The sequence below is a fragment of the Morus notabilis genome, unplaced genomic scaffold (assembly GCF_000414095.1).
Source record: "Morus notabilis unplaced genomic scaffold, ASM41409v2 Scaffold139, whole genome shotgun sequence".
Classification (NCBI taxonomy): Eukaryota; Viridiplantae; Streptophyta; class Magnoliopsida; order Rosales; family Moraceae; genus Morus; species Morus notabilis.
The window spans coordinates 886,154-903,314 of NW_010361068.1; the positions used below are offsets into that span (position 1 = coordinate 886,154).

Below are 17,161 nucleotides of genomic sequence, written 5' to 3' on the forward strand. Positions count from 1 at the left end.
CTTCTCCGACTGCCGACCCCCCACCAGACTGAGACCGTTGACTCCTTTTGCTCTTTTGGTTCACTTGGAACGTTTTCAACTGGTTTGGTACTGGCTTAGATAGACTGGATTTCCAACTAGACATGGGAGTGAAACAAAGTCAGAGCAACAACCATGGAGTCCGTCTAGCTGACGGAAGACTATGCCGCCAACCAATGTGGCCGTACCCAGAAAAAGTAGTTAGACCAGCGAGACTTTGCCGAGGTTGCCAAGCGTGACTAAAGGGAAATCCTTGTTTGAAAAAGAAATGGAGCTCGAACAACACTTGATGAAAAATCTACCACTCGTTGCCGACCTCCAAGCCCCCATCTTCATTTTCCCCCTCCTCTCCCGCCTCGACCTCGCTGCCCACCCCCCTCCTCATCCGACTCCGCCGCCGTCCCTTCCTCCACCTCACCAAAGTCGGAACGATGACGATTGCAGCCGAAGAAACACACAAAATTATTCCACCGAAACCCATTTCTTCATGTATATAATGTTTATTTAATATATTTAATAATATTATTTATTTAATATATTATTATTTTAAATATTATTACATGTTTTTAAAAATTAAACCACCAAACACAATTTCAATTTTTTTAAACTGAAAACAATCTCAGAATAAAACTACCAAACGTATGTTTAGAAATGATTCCAAAATGAAAATGAAAACGTTTTCGTTTTCATTTTCATACAGAAAACAAAATCATTTTGGAACGAATTCCAAACGCATCCTTAACTTTTTATTTATTTATGTTTTCAATTTTTCGTATTTTTTAAAAATACTTTTGGGTTTAAACAATATTTAAATGCTGATTACGGAGGATATTCTTAGCATTTTTAACAATTTGATTGATCAAATGACTGGTTTTTAACTCTTTTTGAAAATTTGAAGGATTACGAAGAATCTAGAGAAATTTGATATTTTTAATTTCAGAGAGTATTTTTTGGATTTTCCCAAAACCATCGGGTGACGAATTCGAGCAGTTGACATAATAACTTTCTTTCCCTTGAAATCAAGAAGCTGCTCCAAAATATATCACTTTAGACACACATGCATAATAGTTCCCAAAGAAGTAATAAAGACTAATTTTAAGAAGTTTGATGTTTGTTTCTCCAGTTTTATACAGAATTTTATTGTAGGATAACGAAAAGAAAATATCCTATCCTTACTGTGCAATTTTAAACGTCAAGTTTTTTTTATTTATTAAATCTCATTAAATTTGATTATTTTTATATAATTGCAAATTACAACTTACCTTTAATATATATATATATATAGCATAATCCAGGGTCAAAAACGTGAAATCACTAATGTCGTGTAAAGAAAAATGCGGAAAAAAACGCGTGTACGATTTCAAATAAGAAAAGACGCGCCATTTATTATTTTTATGAGAAAAAAGTGTATTAATTGGATATATTTTTTTATAAGAAATTATCTAGACCCTGTTTATTTCGCTGATTCGAGTTTAAAATTTGAGTTTTGTTACAGTAAAAAGCTCTTACAAACAATCACATCTAACTTTTTTGCTACAGTAAAAAGCTCTCACATAAAATCACATCTCAACTCGAATTAAAAACTCGAATCAGCGAACTAAACAGGCCTCTAATTTGTTATGTCTCAATAAGTGTTTAACCACGTGTCATTTAATAGATTTAAATATTAAAATAAAGAAAAAAACTAGTTAAAAAGATATTTTATTTTTAAATAATGTGGTATAATCTGCTTGATTATACATCACTCTAAATACTGAAATTGGATGAATAATTTGAATCCAAAATTAAATATAGAAAAAAAATAATCTTATAAAAATAATGTAGAACAATCATTAAAAAAAATTTCTGTTCTTCTTCTTCTTTTTCTTCTTTCTTGTATTTATTTATTTATTTTTTTTTGCTATACAAGATCATAAAATCTGCAATCTCCTCAAAGTTCCATCTCACTAAAATCCATTATTGACTATATAAAAATGTGTTCCGTAAAAGGAAAAAAAACTTTATTTACATAAAATTAGAAAACATATTTGCCTTTTTTTCTTGATAATTGATAATTAGAGCATCTCTAATGCAATGTTATATTTGATATGTTAATTATAAATTTAACATTTGAGTGTAAAAAATACTCTTTAGTGTAATGTTATTTGTTGTTCTAAATTTACCATATGTTATACTTTTAACAACTTTCCTCCCAAATATAGCATATTGAAAATTTGACATTTGATTGCTATTGCTTAAAATAATATTGGAAAATTTTCATTTTGTTATCCTCTGTTATATCTAAATTTGAGTTTGGTACCTTCTGTTTTCAAAAATTTCATGCTGGTATTTGGACCTTTTAAAAAATCTCTTTTTGACACCTCATAGTCATTTTTTAGGACACTAAGAGACAAAATTGTCCTTATTATAAAAATTCATTTGTTAACCTGAATTTTGAAGAAAAAAAAGAATTTTAGAAATTGTTATGCCCGTAAAGCATAATTCTTTTTTAAAAATCCATATCTTCAAAATCCTTTTTTAAAATCTTTTTTTTTCTTCAAATTTCTAATCAACAAATGAATTTTTACAATAAGAGTAATTTTATCTTTTTATATCCTAAAAAATGGCTCTGAGGTATTAAAATTTTTTTTTTTTAAAAGGTCGAGATACCGGCATGAAATTTTTAAAAATATAAAGTAACATAAGGCACTAAAATGAAATTTTCCTTAAAATATTTATTTTTTCATGTAATATTATGATTTTTACATTTTTAAATTATTTTAAAAATAAAAAAATTTACTTTAACAACTTTCAAAACTTTGAAATTATCAAAAAAAAAATAAATTTAACATTTTAAATAAAATAATATATTATAAATATCATATCATAATTTTTAATGTTAAATACACAATTGTGCTAAAAATTATATATATATTTTTCTTTGAAATGAAAATCATCTTATTTGCCATTACTTTCAAAATACTCGTACTCATCTCCTTTTCCTATAGCAAGTGATAACACCCAAAAAAAAAAAAGCTAGCGGCACGTGATTTGACACACATCAAGTGTCGTCACCCATTGGTGGACCCACGAATCCCACTACCCCCGACCACTTCATTCCCAAATCCTCAAAGTGAGACCATCAGGTACACCCCAAATCACAGCCAATTTCAAAATTTTATTGGCAGATCAAAAAAATCTAGAAGCTTACACCCAATTTTACGCCATCTTCGTGGCGATTATGATATAGACTCACACGTTTGCCTCATCAAAATGACAGATCATCGATCCCACCGCGACTACATCGAGAATATGGTATTCTACAAAGCACCAGATAATACCCGCTAAAGTTATAATCCGAAAAGCTGGTTCTGGATGGGACCCATTAGTTCAACCTTCGAACCAAGATCCCACGGCTGAGATCAGATAACTCCCGTCGTGATCCTACTGGGCAGAGTCAGCATTGATTACTGGAAACAAACACTGACCCGTTTCTGACTAATGTCGTTCTCACGCAATCCTCACCGTACACGTGTTTCCCAGATATCCGAATAATTATTTCCTTTCCCCCACCTACATATTCTTCGCGCGCCGTACCTACCAGCCAAAAATAAATAATAATTTGATTCTTGGTGCTTAACGTGAACCTTTGTAGAATTCTTGATTCCTAATTTTTTTTTGCTATATAGACCTTGAACTTATTTTTACTCTACGTTTGGTCCCAAACAACAAAATAGAATTGTTGATTGATGATTGGAATTTAATAAAGACAATACTTTGTTTTTTTTGAAAAATTGTAAGTTGTTACACAATTCCCACTCATACCTTCATAGACTTCCAAAGAAAAAAAAAAAAAACTATTCTTGACTTATGATTAGGGACCAAAAGGTCCAAAATCGTCAAAATATAAAGTTCATGTAAATACCTAGATACCCGATCTTTCAAACATTAAACAGAGACAAGAAAAAATAAAAGAAAATAATACAAACTTACCTTGATGTTGATAATCCACGAGTGCTTCTTTCTTTATAGAAGAAAAACAAGGAGAGGTCACAACTATTGTATTGTTTATCTCATTATGTGATTTTATATATTCTCAGATTTTAACTCTCCAACATCAAATCTCTTTACTCTTTATCTTTCTCCTCGTTTCTTTGCATAGATTTCTTTTTAATATCTCTACGTGTTTTATTCAAATCATTAATATTTTTGTATGCCGAAACAATGAAAAACTGATGGGTTATTTTTTAATCTAGTGGGCACAACCTACAATATTTGAATTCCATGTTCTTTTATCTTCTTGAATCATCAGCAGTGAGGTGGCTTGAAGAAGCAAATGACTTATCTAGAGAAAGCTACGCCGAAAGAAAGAGAAGGAAGAAAGAAAAAGAAGAAAAAATAAGATTGTAGAAGGAAAGAGGCGATGCCTCAATACGCGTATGGGAGCTCTATAAATAGAGCTTCCCTCCTCCGTTCAAATATCATCCTGAGTTTTTTGAGATCCCACGGATCAAAGCGTTCCAGCAACAAAAGAAAGAAAAAGAAAGGCTGTTGAGTGAGAGTTTTTGTGTGCCTACATAAGTGTTTTCTTTGTAGAGAGATTGGGTAGATTACCATACCGGGTGAGTGTAAGAGAAATAGTGAGGATTCAACACTAGTGAGTGTGAGAGAATTTTGTTGAGAGTATGCCTCAAGTTATTGTTAAAACTTGAGAGATTGTTGTATACCCATTATTGTTATAGTATAAGTTATTGCCGTAGTTTTTTCTGTTCAAATTAAAAAATTTTCCACGAGATAAAATTCTTGGTGTCCATTTTATTTTTCTATGTAAATTAGATCCTCCAGGGGAATTGAAATTTTGTCCATATTCCCAACAAAAACAAAGCAGTCATGAAATATAGGGGAAAAATAGAATAGAGAAAGAAGAGAGAACAATGTTGTGGGTTATTTTCAATGTATCTAGATTTTCAAATGTAAACAAGAGAAGGTGTTGCCGCATGGAAAGAAGAGTAGTTTTTGGATACCTCTTTAGCACAAAACAAAACAAACTTCTTTTCATAAGTTTAAATAGAAATTTTGAACTAAAACTTAATTTTTGTGAGAGAAAATGTTATAATAAACATGTTGAATTCTAATTCAAATTTATGAAAAGAACAAGGCTTAAAATACTAGGTTAGTTTGCAGAATATGGTTAACAAATTCTTAACATAAAAAGGAAAAAGACTAAATGAAATATTGCATTAGTTAGTTTTGAGACCTAAAAGTTAAAACTTCAAGTTTAGGGCTTGTTTGGTTTATGGATTCAAACTAGATGGTTTGAGCCATAATTCAAATTTTTAAATTTTTATGAAAAAAAATCTTGTAAAAAAATTTTTTAAACTCAAATTTTTATGAGAGAAATTATTATAATAAAACTTTAAATCGGTGTTCAAACCTCCGTACTAAACAAGCCCAAAGATCCAGGTGCTAAAGATAAAAGGTCATGGACCTCTGGTGCAAAAAGATAAAAATAAAAATAAAACGCCACGCTTCCAATTGGCGCGTAATTCCCTGCGCGTGAGCAAAACAAAACCCATTATTTTAATTTTTTTTTTCTAATTTTGAAGGCAGTACTAGTTGTCCTACTTCCCTGGTGCGCAAATCTCCGACTATGCTGACCACAACAGACTCCATCACACGACTCTCCCTCTCCCTCTCTCTCTAAACTTCCCTCGCCTTCTCCCTCTCTTTCTCTCTCTATATCTCGCCGGTGACTGCAAATGGCGGAGCCGATGGGTCTGGACAGCGCCGAGGAGCTTTCTCTCTTGCGACAGCCCAACAATGGGGACCGATCGTGGCGGTTGAACTTCGACGGCTTCCAGTTATCCACTGAGCACAAAGAGAAGAAGCCTACTCGTGGCCTCCATGATTGCTATGGAGTTTTAGGTTTTTATTTTTCCTTTGAATTTCACTATTTATTATTTTTTCTTATCTTTTGATTTTCGATTGAGCATTTTGTGTTGATTGATATAGTAATTTTATCTTTGCTTAATTAATCGGTTTGGTATCTGAGATTGTTTTCTTAATCTGCTCCGAAATAGAAATGGTTGGAGATTTTTTCTTGTTTTGGTACTGATTCTTCGTGTTATTACAACACTAATTAGATTATTTTTCGTGGCGGAATTATTTTATTGTTGCATTTCCGTTTCAATGTGCGTTTTGGTATATCTTCTTGAATTGTGATTCCATTCTTTCTTTTTGTTGATGTGATTTATCTATGTGAGTCAAAAGTATTATAGAATTATACATGTATTAAAATGGCTAGTAGGTTCCTTTTGCCTTGCCTGTCAAATTCTTTGCTATTTATTATTGGTCATGTCGTGAAGAATCTTTGGTAGAGCCTTCCAACTCACCAGGTCTATAATAATTAATAAATGTGAAGTGGATGCATATAACTATAATTTATCAGGATGTTCAGATATTTGGCTTTTTGGAATTTTCAGTTTGTGATTTCCTTGCTTGGGGGATTTTATTTTGTTTTATTTTTTCAACCAGAAATTAGTTGGTTTCTAAGATGATTTCTTAGAGTTCTGATTTGTTTATTGAAGTTGCATAGGTTGGTGGGTTTGGCTCTTATGCTCCCATGGTCAGATGTAGGTTCTACGGTAAATTCTACCCTACGGTAAATTCTACCCTGGCCAGGGGCTTATGATCCCCTGACAAAATCTACCGTAACAATATCATTTTTGGAGCTATCCCACCGTAGTAATACTTCTGAACGTTAAATTTGATCAAAATCATATAAAAAAAAAGTTGCCAAAACTGACAGAATGATGGATCAAAATAGAGTACAAGTGGTAAGGTATTTTTTATAATCTCTTCTTCTTTTTACTTTTTTCTTTTCAAAAAGATATGAGAGCATTTAGAATTTTTAACTTTTTCTTGTTGATTTTACTTCTCACCTTTTTTCTGTCTGCAAAAGAGATTTTATTTATGTAAATGCGTCAGAGTCACTTGTGTGTGTGTGTGTGTGTGTGTTGGCCTTCTTGATAAACCCAAGTGATACTATCAATGAGGACCATGACATGTCATGGACAGATCGTCCCAGAACTAAAAGAGATAAGATCAAAGGGTTTAAGCACGTGCAAGTCCATTTAAATGTTGCGTCTTACAAGTTATGTGAGTAGCACAAGCTAAGCATTTTGAGTGCTAATCAAATTTATTATACAATAGAATCATTAGATATAGCGGTCTATAATACACACACACACACATTTTTTTTTGCGTTTTGCATTTTTTTTTTACATTGCAGTGAATTTGTACATGTTCTTTTATTGGTTACCGTAGCGGTCTGTAACACACATATTTTTTTTGCGTTTTGCATTTTTTTTTTACATTGCAGTGAATTTCTACATGTACTTTTATTGGTTACCGTATGTATACTATCGTAACTGACTAGTAGCCTAATTATAGTAAGACTAGTAGTGTATGGTAGATGAGAATATATTCACTTGCTTTATTCCTATGTTATTCCTCTAATGTGATTCTCCTGGGGGAAAAGGAATATGAATTGCGTAAAACCTGTGTGTATATCTTTAGAACATAACAATATGAGCTCCACTTTATGAGGTTGAGATTTCATAGTTCCATCTTAATCGTTTGCTTGATGGACGCAGGTCCAGAAGATATTGTGGCCGAGTACTACCAGCAGCAGGTAGAAATGCTTGAGGGGTTTAATGAGATGGATACCTTAGCAGATCGTGGTTTTATTCCTGGAATGTCAAAGGTTTAAAGTGCATTCTGCTACTCTGTCTCTGTTTTAGCATCAGAACACGCAAATCCCTGAACTGAAATGATACCTTGTGGTTGCAGGAAGAACGGGAAAAGTTGGCCAAAAGCGAGACATTCGCCATCAGAATTTCTAATGTTGCAAATATGTTTCTTTTTGCAGCAAAAGTATATGCATCTGTTAAAAGTGGGTCGTTGGCCATCATCGCATCCACCTTGGATTCGCTTCTTGATCTTTTGTCGGGTTTCATCCTTTGGTTTACTGCTTTCTCTATGGAAACGCCCAACCCATATCAGTACCCCATTGGGAAGAGGCGTATGCAACCATTGGTGAGTTCTCTTATTATTATTCTTGGTTTGGTTCTAAATTTGAATTTTATATGATAAGTGAATTCTGTATGCAAATGGGAAATGCTAAAAAATGTCTTTTTGTGGCATATGTGTTGCTATCCACCATGTCATTAGTGCAGTATCATACCTGCTGTGTTTATCCCTTTTCTTGCCTGTTTCCTGAACTTATTTCTTTCTGTTAGGAGTACTTAAATCTTTTGTAACATTAGTTGCCAGAGAGTTACTGGCTTATTTTGTAATCCAGTGCTTATGAACGAAGAAGCGTTTGCTCATGTTCCTTATCAATTTTTGTGTTTGATGTCCAATGCATCAATAGTTTAGTGCTTGTGCAGGGCATCCTCGTGTTTGCCTCTGTTATGGCAACTCTCGGACTGCAGATCATCTTGGAGTCAGTGCGCACTCTATTATCGGATGTAAGTTGTGTTGACTAAAATATTTAGCACATGATATTGCCTTATTCAAAGATTATAGATCACTGTCACTTCTGTTTATGGGAAGACCATAATCGTTCAAACTTATCTGTTTACTGTTTTTTGGCTTAACTAATCTACTATTACGTTTCTCATTTTGTATGCTTCTACTAGGAGGCTGATTTCAGCTTGACCAAAGAGCAAGAGAGATGGGTTGTTGGTATCATGCTCATGGTGACTCTGGTAAAACTACTCCTCATGGTTTACTGCCGCTCCTTCACAAATGAAATTGTTAAAGCATATGCCCAGGACCACTTTTTTGATGTTATAACCAACATCATTGGTCTCATTGCTGCACTCCTTGCTAATTATATTGATGATTGGATGGATCCTGTTGGAGCTATCATTGTGAGTGAATCTCTCTCTCTCTGTAGAAACATATCCCACCTTTCCTCTTGCTGGAAATTCTTCTTGGACGATAAAAGGCCAACTTTGTTATTGAAAGACTTAAGGGTGTGTTGTGAGGCTTGTCCTTGCATCTCCATGGATGTTCAATGTTCCTTTAATATAGCACACTGCAGAGATTACCGTAAGATTCTAATTAGAGTTGCAGATTTTTACAAGATCTTTGGAAGTTTAGATGACTTGACTTAGAAAACAACCAAAGGTTTTCATACACGTAGTCATTGAAACAGTCTCTCTGGTGATTGTTCATTTTGGACCACGAGAACTGTTGATATACATACACCAGGACTTCTCAAATGCTATTCTGATGTTGATGCCTCTTTTTTTTTTTTTTCCCCCCAAGCGGTAAGCATGTACTGAATATGCTCACATGTAAACCTTGAACTTGCTGCAGTTGGCCCTGTACACCATCCGAACATGGTCGATGACGGTACTCGAAAATGTCAACTCCCTTGTTGGAAAATCAGCAGCACCAGAATTTCTACAGAAGCTTACATACCTCTGTTGGAACCACCACAAGGCCATAAGGCACATAGATACGGTTAGGGCTTACACCTTCGGGTCTCACTACTTTGTCGAGGTTGACATCGTCCTACCTGCAGATATGCCCTTGCAAGAAGCTCATGACATTGGGGAATCCTTACAGGAGAAGCTCGAACTATTGCCTGAAATTGAGCGTGCCTTTGTCCATTTAGATTATGAGTTCTCACACAAGCCGGAGCATGCTCAGGCACACTCTTAGGATTACTGGCAAAACCAATGTGTACTTAATTCTGTTGTTTTTAATTTTCATCCCACCCAAACAGAAAATCCTTGCTCTATTGTAGTACGGAGTAATGTGGAGACGAATTTAGAATCAAAAGGTTGAGTACGTAGATAATGTCGAGCTCTGCATCCTCTCTTTCTCTCTTTACCCTCAGGTTCCTCCAATTCGCCCTCTTGCAAGTAAATTAACAGGGAAACTGTGACGTATAGAAAAGTAGATATTAAAGAAAATTTTTTTGATACTCGATATTAAATAAAAGTTTGTCATAAATTTAGGGCCCGTTTAGTTCACTGATTTGAATTTTTAATTTGAATTGAGATGTGATTTTATGTGAGTTTTTTACTGTAGTAAAAAAGTTAAATGTGATTGTTTGTGAGAGTTTTTTACTGTAGCAAAACTCGAATTTTAAACTCGAATCAGCGAAATGAACGGGGTCTTAGTGGCGCACTTTAATCTCTTATATTAACGCTGTTATTGGTAAGAGGTATGAAAACTAGAAAGGAGAAGCAAATTGTCGAAAGTAAGGAAAATAAATAATAATAGTAAGGGATTTTTCTCCCTAATAATAATGTGGAGTTACTGCGTCCTCCATTTCTTTACCCATTTCATCCAAATACGGAAGCCAGCAACCACAAGAGGGGGCTTTAATTTTATATGATACGATATGGTAGAAAGAAAGAAAAATAGTAGAGAAAAAGTTTAAGCTGATTTATTTTACAAATATAACCTCGTACAAAATTACAAAATTAGTGTGATTGTCAAAATAGGTACGTGGTACATTATTTGTTTTATCAAATACTTCGTCTTTTCTTTCAAAGTTTAGGGTAGGAAGAGGAGATTGGAAAGGATAAATAGATTCTGGAATAATGAGAAGGCTACACTAGTAGTTTTAGGTCCCATTCGTTTCACCAATTCAAGTTTAGAATTCGAGTTTTACTACAGTAAAAAACTCACAGAAACAGTCACATCTAACTTTGTTGTTACAATAAAAAGTTCTCATATGAAGTCACATATCAATTCAAATTAAAAATTCGAATTAACAAACTAAACGGGCTCATTGTTTGGTAGGGGAGATAAAAAGTCGAGAGAATAGATAATAGTTATTTGTTTAATTATTATATGTATTGCTATTTTATGATTTGCTTGTAATTTTTTTTAGAATAAATAACATTTTGAACTTACAATCCTAATTTTACAATGATAATAGCCTTATTTTGAACTTTGATAATAATAAACAATTTTAGTTTTAAAACAAGATTTACAAGGGCAAAAATGGGTTTATAAACAAAAAAAAAATTAGTAAATATTATTTAAATAAAAATTTAGTAGATATTTATAAAAGATATAAACAAAAATGGACTCTGTCAGACTTCTTGGGTTTTCACGGAATCTCAAGGTTTATTGCTCCTTTTGTTAACACCGACTTGGCTCGGTAATATTATTTCAGAGATTAAAAAAAAAACAGAGAGAAAAGACGATTTACCTTCTTCTCCAAACTTTGGCATGGATGTCCAAATATATGAAGCCGAATAAACAATTAAATGTGGACCCATTTGGAGACTCTATTCTTCCTTTTCTCCCCTCCTGTCCTTGCAACTGAATAATAAAAGTTGGTCTCTATCTCCTTCCAAGTTACAACTTTCCCTCCAACCAAAAGAACATAATATAAACAATTGGATATATTTATGAATAATAGCATAAGCCTTTCCGTAGAAATATATATACAGTAATGATGATATAAAATAATGGTAAGTTTCCTAATACACTAATAAAGGCTCGTTTAGTTCGCTGATTAGAGTTTTTAATTAAGTTGAGATGTGATTTTATGTGAGAATTTTTTACTGTAGTAAAAAAGTTAGATGTGACTATTTTTAAGAATTTTTTACTGTAACAAAACTTAAATTCTAAACTCAAATCAATAAAATGAACGTGCCTTAAAATTCTTATATAATTAAGGTAATATACCGAATCTCCTACAATTAAAGTAATGCACGTAATCTCTTACTATCAAAATTAGTTATTACAATTGATTCACAAATAATATATATCGCAGGAAAGGATATTTACGTATCCTTAATACATAACTTATACGGGTCGTATCAAAAAGTAGCGCGACTCAAAATATCACAACTCTTTTGGTCATGAGTTCTCATTAATTGATTGGTTGTCAGGTTAGGTTTTTATTAGTTTTGTGGCATCACAGTTCCAAGTTGCCCATTGCTGACCGACACTGGTATAGTGGGTCAAATTGGCCCCACCCATTCAACAAAAACCAGGAAAAAATTATTCAATTTACTTTTGGTTTAGATTTTATTTTTTCAATCTTAATTAATATCTTTTTAATTAATATAATTATTTAATTAAAAATAATATTAATTAAGAGTAGAGGTGAAAATTCAGATTTATAAACTCTAAAAGATTGTTTAGAAATTATATTTAAACCTAAATTAGGATTTTATTACAATATTTTTTATCTTACAAAGAATTTAAAATTTAAAATTTTCTCTTTTACAAAGTTTTCCAAATGAACTTAAATCATGATTTAAGTATATGACGATTTTAAAAAATACTCATTAAAGTGTAGCTCCCTTTTATTTCTACCCTTTAATATTAATTCATATATTTATATCTTTTAGACTAGTATTAATCAAGAGCTAAATTTTTTTAAAAATGATACTTCTAATATTTTAGATATTTAAAAAATGAAATCTGAAATTTTCTCCTTGAAAAGAGAGAAATATACTTTCCAAATGAGTTTTAAAAAATATTAATTTTATTACTAACAGTATAACAACAATAATTTTTAACAGCAAAATAATACTAAACTAACCCAATTATAAATCCTAAAATACAAGAAGGCATCTATAAATTGGCCATGTGGGTCTCGACTAGAATGATTCCAACAACATTACATGCTGTCGTGCAGCAGATGATTACCAACACGTAACTTAAAATGCTGTAATTCAACGTTGTTGACTTTGAACTTGCCCATCATGCCATCCAAGTTCGTTCCTCAAATCACACGCCTTTTCTTCTCCTTCATTATTATTGGTCGAACCAATTTCTAAAATACCATATTTTATTACTAACAAGTTTTGCAGCCAAAAAAAAATCAACTCCTCCTGTGTCAATAATGATGAATGACGAGGGAAAATATCTAAAGGCATTTCCAAGTGAAAACTTACAACATCAAGAATGACCTTGATAAATTTTAAAAATTAACTAAAAAATAAAAATTGTAATTTAAAAATATATGATTTTTATTTTTTTAAACTATCACCTGTGTGTATAAAACAAAAAAAAAAAAGTCTACTCAAAATTCTAAAACTCTAAACTGAAGTCATGAAATTCGAAGAACGCATAAAATATCTCGGACAAAAAATATTGAGCTAACTATTTTATGTGTAATTGCTGGTTTTTCTAATATACTGTTTAACCGGAGCATACAAATAATGTGATTTTTATAAATGGCGTGTTTGAAATTATCATTGATGTTTTATCGCCTTGGTGACATAATGACTTGTTATCTCTTTGTTAATATTTGGAGTTTAAATTTTTAAGGATATTTTTGGTATTTTAAAATAGGGAGATTCTCTTGTAGGTTTGGCGTATCAGTAGACTAAGTTTTTTAATTGTTAGATATGCGTATTTTTTGGTTTTTACGTGATTTTATGCAGATTTAACAGACAAAAAACTTGACCTGCCGGTATATTGACGTACCGGAGAAGATTCTTTTAAAATATTTGATCGGTCAAATGTTTTATGTTTCTGTTATAAAAAAGTTAGAGAACAAACATTGTATTTAATAAAACCTGTGGGGACACCTTTAATATGATAACATATTACATCTTGTGTTGCTAGGGTTTTCTCCTAAAACTCTTCTTTCTCTTGTGCCATTTCTACAAGCTTCATAGGGCTGGAGTCCAGCGTCGCCCTTGGGCAGGGCTTTAGACTCCCAACCCAATGAAAGAGTACCTAGATGTTGCTGGTTGGTTTTCTCCGGTGAGGTTGGGACAAGTCCATGGTAGGGAGTCTTGGATGTTATAAGGGTATTTTTCGGCATGGGTTTGGGTGCTGCCTCATCACGTGGGTTGGGCCTCCTCAATATGGTGCTCCTTTGGATGTGTTTTGCGTGTATTGTGGTGGTCAGAGATGGCAGATGGCGAGGAGTGGGTGCATCCCTCTTCAATAGTTGTGGGAACGTGTGGGTGTAGGGCGTTCTTCTTTATGCGGAGGCGGGCGATAATGCGTGATTCTCCCTTCTTTTGCTTCCTTTTGGGCCGCGGGCAGTGTTGCTTTTCCGGAGCTCATCCTTGGTGGTTGTCAGCGAATCATCAGTTTTCCGGCCGGGGTCATTTGGACTTTGACCCTTTGTTTTTATTTTTGTCTTTGTCAAGTAAAGGCGATGTCCTCGCCATTTAGGTTTTGGTTTTTGTTGCTTTGTTGGCTTTCGATTGTAATAACGGAGGTGGTCTCCCCCACCTTCCGTTATAGTCTTAGTCCTTGTGTCTAGTTCAAAATTTATATTTCTTTGAGGTGTTGTGGTTGGGTTGGCCTTAGCGCTTTTGGTCTCTCGATTTTGATCGATTGGAGTTACCCACCATCTATAGTGGTGTGTTTGAAAGAGCATTTTTTGTGTTCGAATAGTTGTGTGCCTCTTTAGTTTCCAGAACTTGGAACATGTATTACCCTCTTGAACATTTCAATTGAACTTACTGGTGGTTCTGATCCTTATTAGGGATTGAGTCGCTAAATACGTCATGGTCTTTTGCAGCTGAATTAGTGCATGTATTTCTCTAATTTAGAATGCTATTACCTTAAAAAAAAGAAATAGGCATGAATTGATTTGTCTTTTATTTTGCACCACGTATACATGATTTACCTTTTAAAAAAAATGATTGCCTATGGTCTCAGAGGAGGAGGAAAAAGGCTGTAGCACTTTCTCACATGGAATATATGATAATTGACCAATGGTAAGAAAAATTAGGATTCATGGTATGAAACTTAGAAACTTGGTAAGATATCTTTTTTATTTGCCAATTTGCCTTTGAAAAGTGAAACTAAGGGTGCGTTTATAAGTTGTTGTAAAATAATTTTATTTTTTATATGAAAATAAAAATGAAAACGTTTTAAATCTCAAATAAAAATTATTTTTAAAAATGCGTTTGGTAGTTTTATCTAGATATTATTTTCAGTATAAAAAACCCATTAATATATATATGTGTGTGTGTGTGCGCGCGCGCGCGCGCTCAAGAGAGGAGAAAATGAAAATAAAAAATGAAAAATGATTAAAAATCATTTTTCATTTCTCTCTCATTTTACACTAAACCAAAAAATCGTTTTCATTTCTATTTTTTGTCTTTATTGCGCCAAACGCCATTTTGAAAATGTTTTCATTTTTTTTTCTCGAAAAACATAAAAAATAAAAACGGGATCAATTCTAAACACGGCCTAAATGTCTAGACCGTATGCTTGGTTCTTCATGATCTGTATAATAGAAAGACAACCATAATAGGAAACTTCCCATTTGGAATTGGATACAAAAGATGAAGTTTGATTCATAGATTCAGAACTAATCTCGGTTTATATCTGTTTTTTGTGAGAGAAAATACTGTAACGAGCCACGAACTATGATCCAAACCATAGCACGGATCCTTACTCCAAACACAAAGAAAACTTCTTTTCAAGTGTCAAAAATATTTGCATACCTTTTTTTTTGAGAATAATATTTGCATACCCTTGCATTTGCTTGAAATGGGGAGAATGACCAAAAAAAAAAAAAAAATAGAGTAAGGAGATTTAGGTACGAGAAACTATCTATTATGCATATATACATAAATATATATTTTTTATTTTGATGTGATTTTAATAGATTTGACCGCTAAAAAAAATATACACTATCAGTAATAGGCGACCTAGATAGACCTCCCTAAGAACAATTCATGACAAATGCCACATGCAAAAAAAGGAGGGGCTTTTTTTGTTAGAGTATCTAAGGGGTTGTTCTTTTGCAACAAAACTCAGAAAAAGTTTGAACTCGAGTTACAACTTTATTTAAGTTTATGTTCTTTTGTAAAATTTGAGTTTGAACTCGAGTTTGAATTCGAGTTTGAACTCGAGTTTGTGACTAAACTCGAGTTCAAGTTTCTCTGTCAACTTGAGTTCATAAACTCGAACTCAAGTTAATAAACATTATTTTTTTTATTCTTAAAAATGCCATAACTTTTTCGTTTTAATTCTGATTTAGATGATTTTTTTTCTATGTATTCACAACGAAAAGGCGGATAAAATCCCACCCATATACCCTATTAAAATTTTTCATCACCATTAAGTTTTTATTAAAATACTATCGAAATACAAATTTAAGTTTTGACTCACCCAAACACGAACTCAAAAAGATTTTCAATTCAAATCATAACTCAAATGTGCATATCCAAACACAAACTCAAGTTACAACTTCAACTCAAGTTATAACTCAAACTCAACTCAAGATCATCACTCAAATCACACTAACTCAAAAATATAAAAAAAAACCTCTAATTAGCCAATTTTTTATTGTTAAATATGGTCAAAATCACATTAAATTAAAAAAATATACAAAAAAAATAATTTTAAATATAGATTTAATGGCCGAAAGAAAAAAAATACCAATGATTTATTTTTATTAATCCTCATGGAGAATTCTCCTAAAAAAAGCATAATAAATGTTTGTAATCATGTTTCACAATGTGCTCTCTGACGTTATGTGATAGCTTCAAAACTTTGTCCCTGTGCTTTGTCCCAATGAGTATTAAGAACATAAACACAATCTCATTTACCCATTTGGAGATCAGCGATTTGTAGACAGAAGGGAAAAAATGAACCCAAAAAAAAAAAAAAAAAAAGACAACAAAATGTCGATTACGCAAGGCCTAATCGGTAAATTTTTAACATTAACGCTGACATCAAATTCTACCCGCAGCCGCATATTGACTAGCTCAATAAATTTTCAAAGTAAATCTAGAGAATCAAATGGATGCAAATTACACGTGTTCTCTTTGTATTTATCTACAAAAGAAGTTAAAATGACCTTTTTAATCTTGTCTTTTTTTAACTCAAATTACAACTCAGTATTTTTTTCATAAAAGTTCAAACTCAATTCTTTTATTATAGTGTTTTTTTTTTTTTATATATATACAACTTAAATTTTTAACTTAGTTCTAAACCATAAAACTATAAAGGGGCAACTATTGATTACCCATTCCACCAAAAACAAAAAAAGAAGCAAGCACCCAAAATTGGAACTTTGTCATGTGCCAACCATAAGACCATTCACTGGTTGTGTTTCTCATTCTGTACGGATCCATAAATAAAGACCCGATACGTTATAAAGTTAATCTCCAGTACCATTAATAAAAAGAAGAAA

General features: G+C 32.6%; 1 protein-coding gene across 1 annotated transcript; it reads left to right on the top strand.

The window, feature by feature from the left end:
* Nucleotides 1–5,590: 5,590 nt before the first annotated feature.
* On the top strand, nt 5,591–9,870 carry LOC21408119 (metal tolerance protein 11). The gene is made up of 6 exons (XM_010098367.2): nt 5,591–5,922; nt 7,653–7,762; nt 7,849–8,094; nt 8,448–8,528; nt 8,700–8,933; nt 9,385–9,870. The coding sequence occupies exons 1-6, from the start codon at nt 5,757–5,759 to the stop codon at nt 9,730–9,732; spliced, it is 1,185 nt and encodes a 394-aa protein (XP_010096669.1). The 5' UTR covers nt 5,591–5,756; the 3' UTR covers nt 9,733–9,870.
* Nucleotides 9,871–17,161: the final 7,291 nt, after the last annotated feature.

Coding starts and splice junctions, on each gene's coding strand:
- LOC21408119 (XM_010098367.2), top strand. CDS start 5,757: ATGGCGGAGCCGATGGGTCTGGACAGCGCCGAGGAGCTTTCTCTCTTG. Junction 5,923..7,652: donor TGATTGCTATGGAGTTTTAG/GTTTTTATTTTT, acceptor TGATGGACGCAG/GTCCAGAAGATATTGTGGCC. Junction 8,095..8,447: donor AGAGGCGTATGCAACCATTG/GTGAGTTCTCTT, acceptor GTGCTTGTGCAG/GGCATCCTCGTGTTTGCCTC.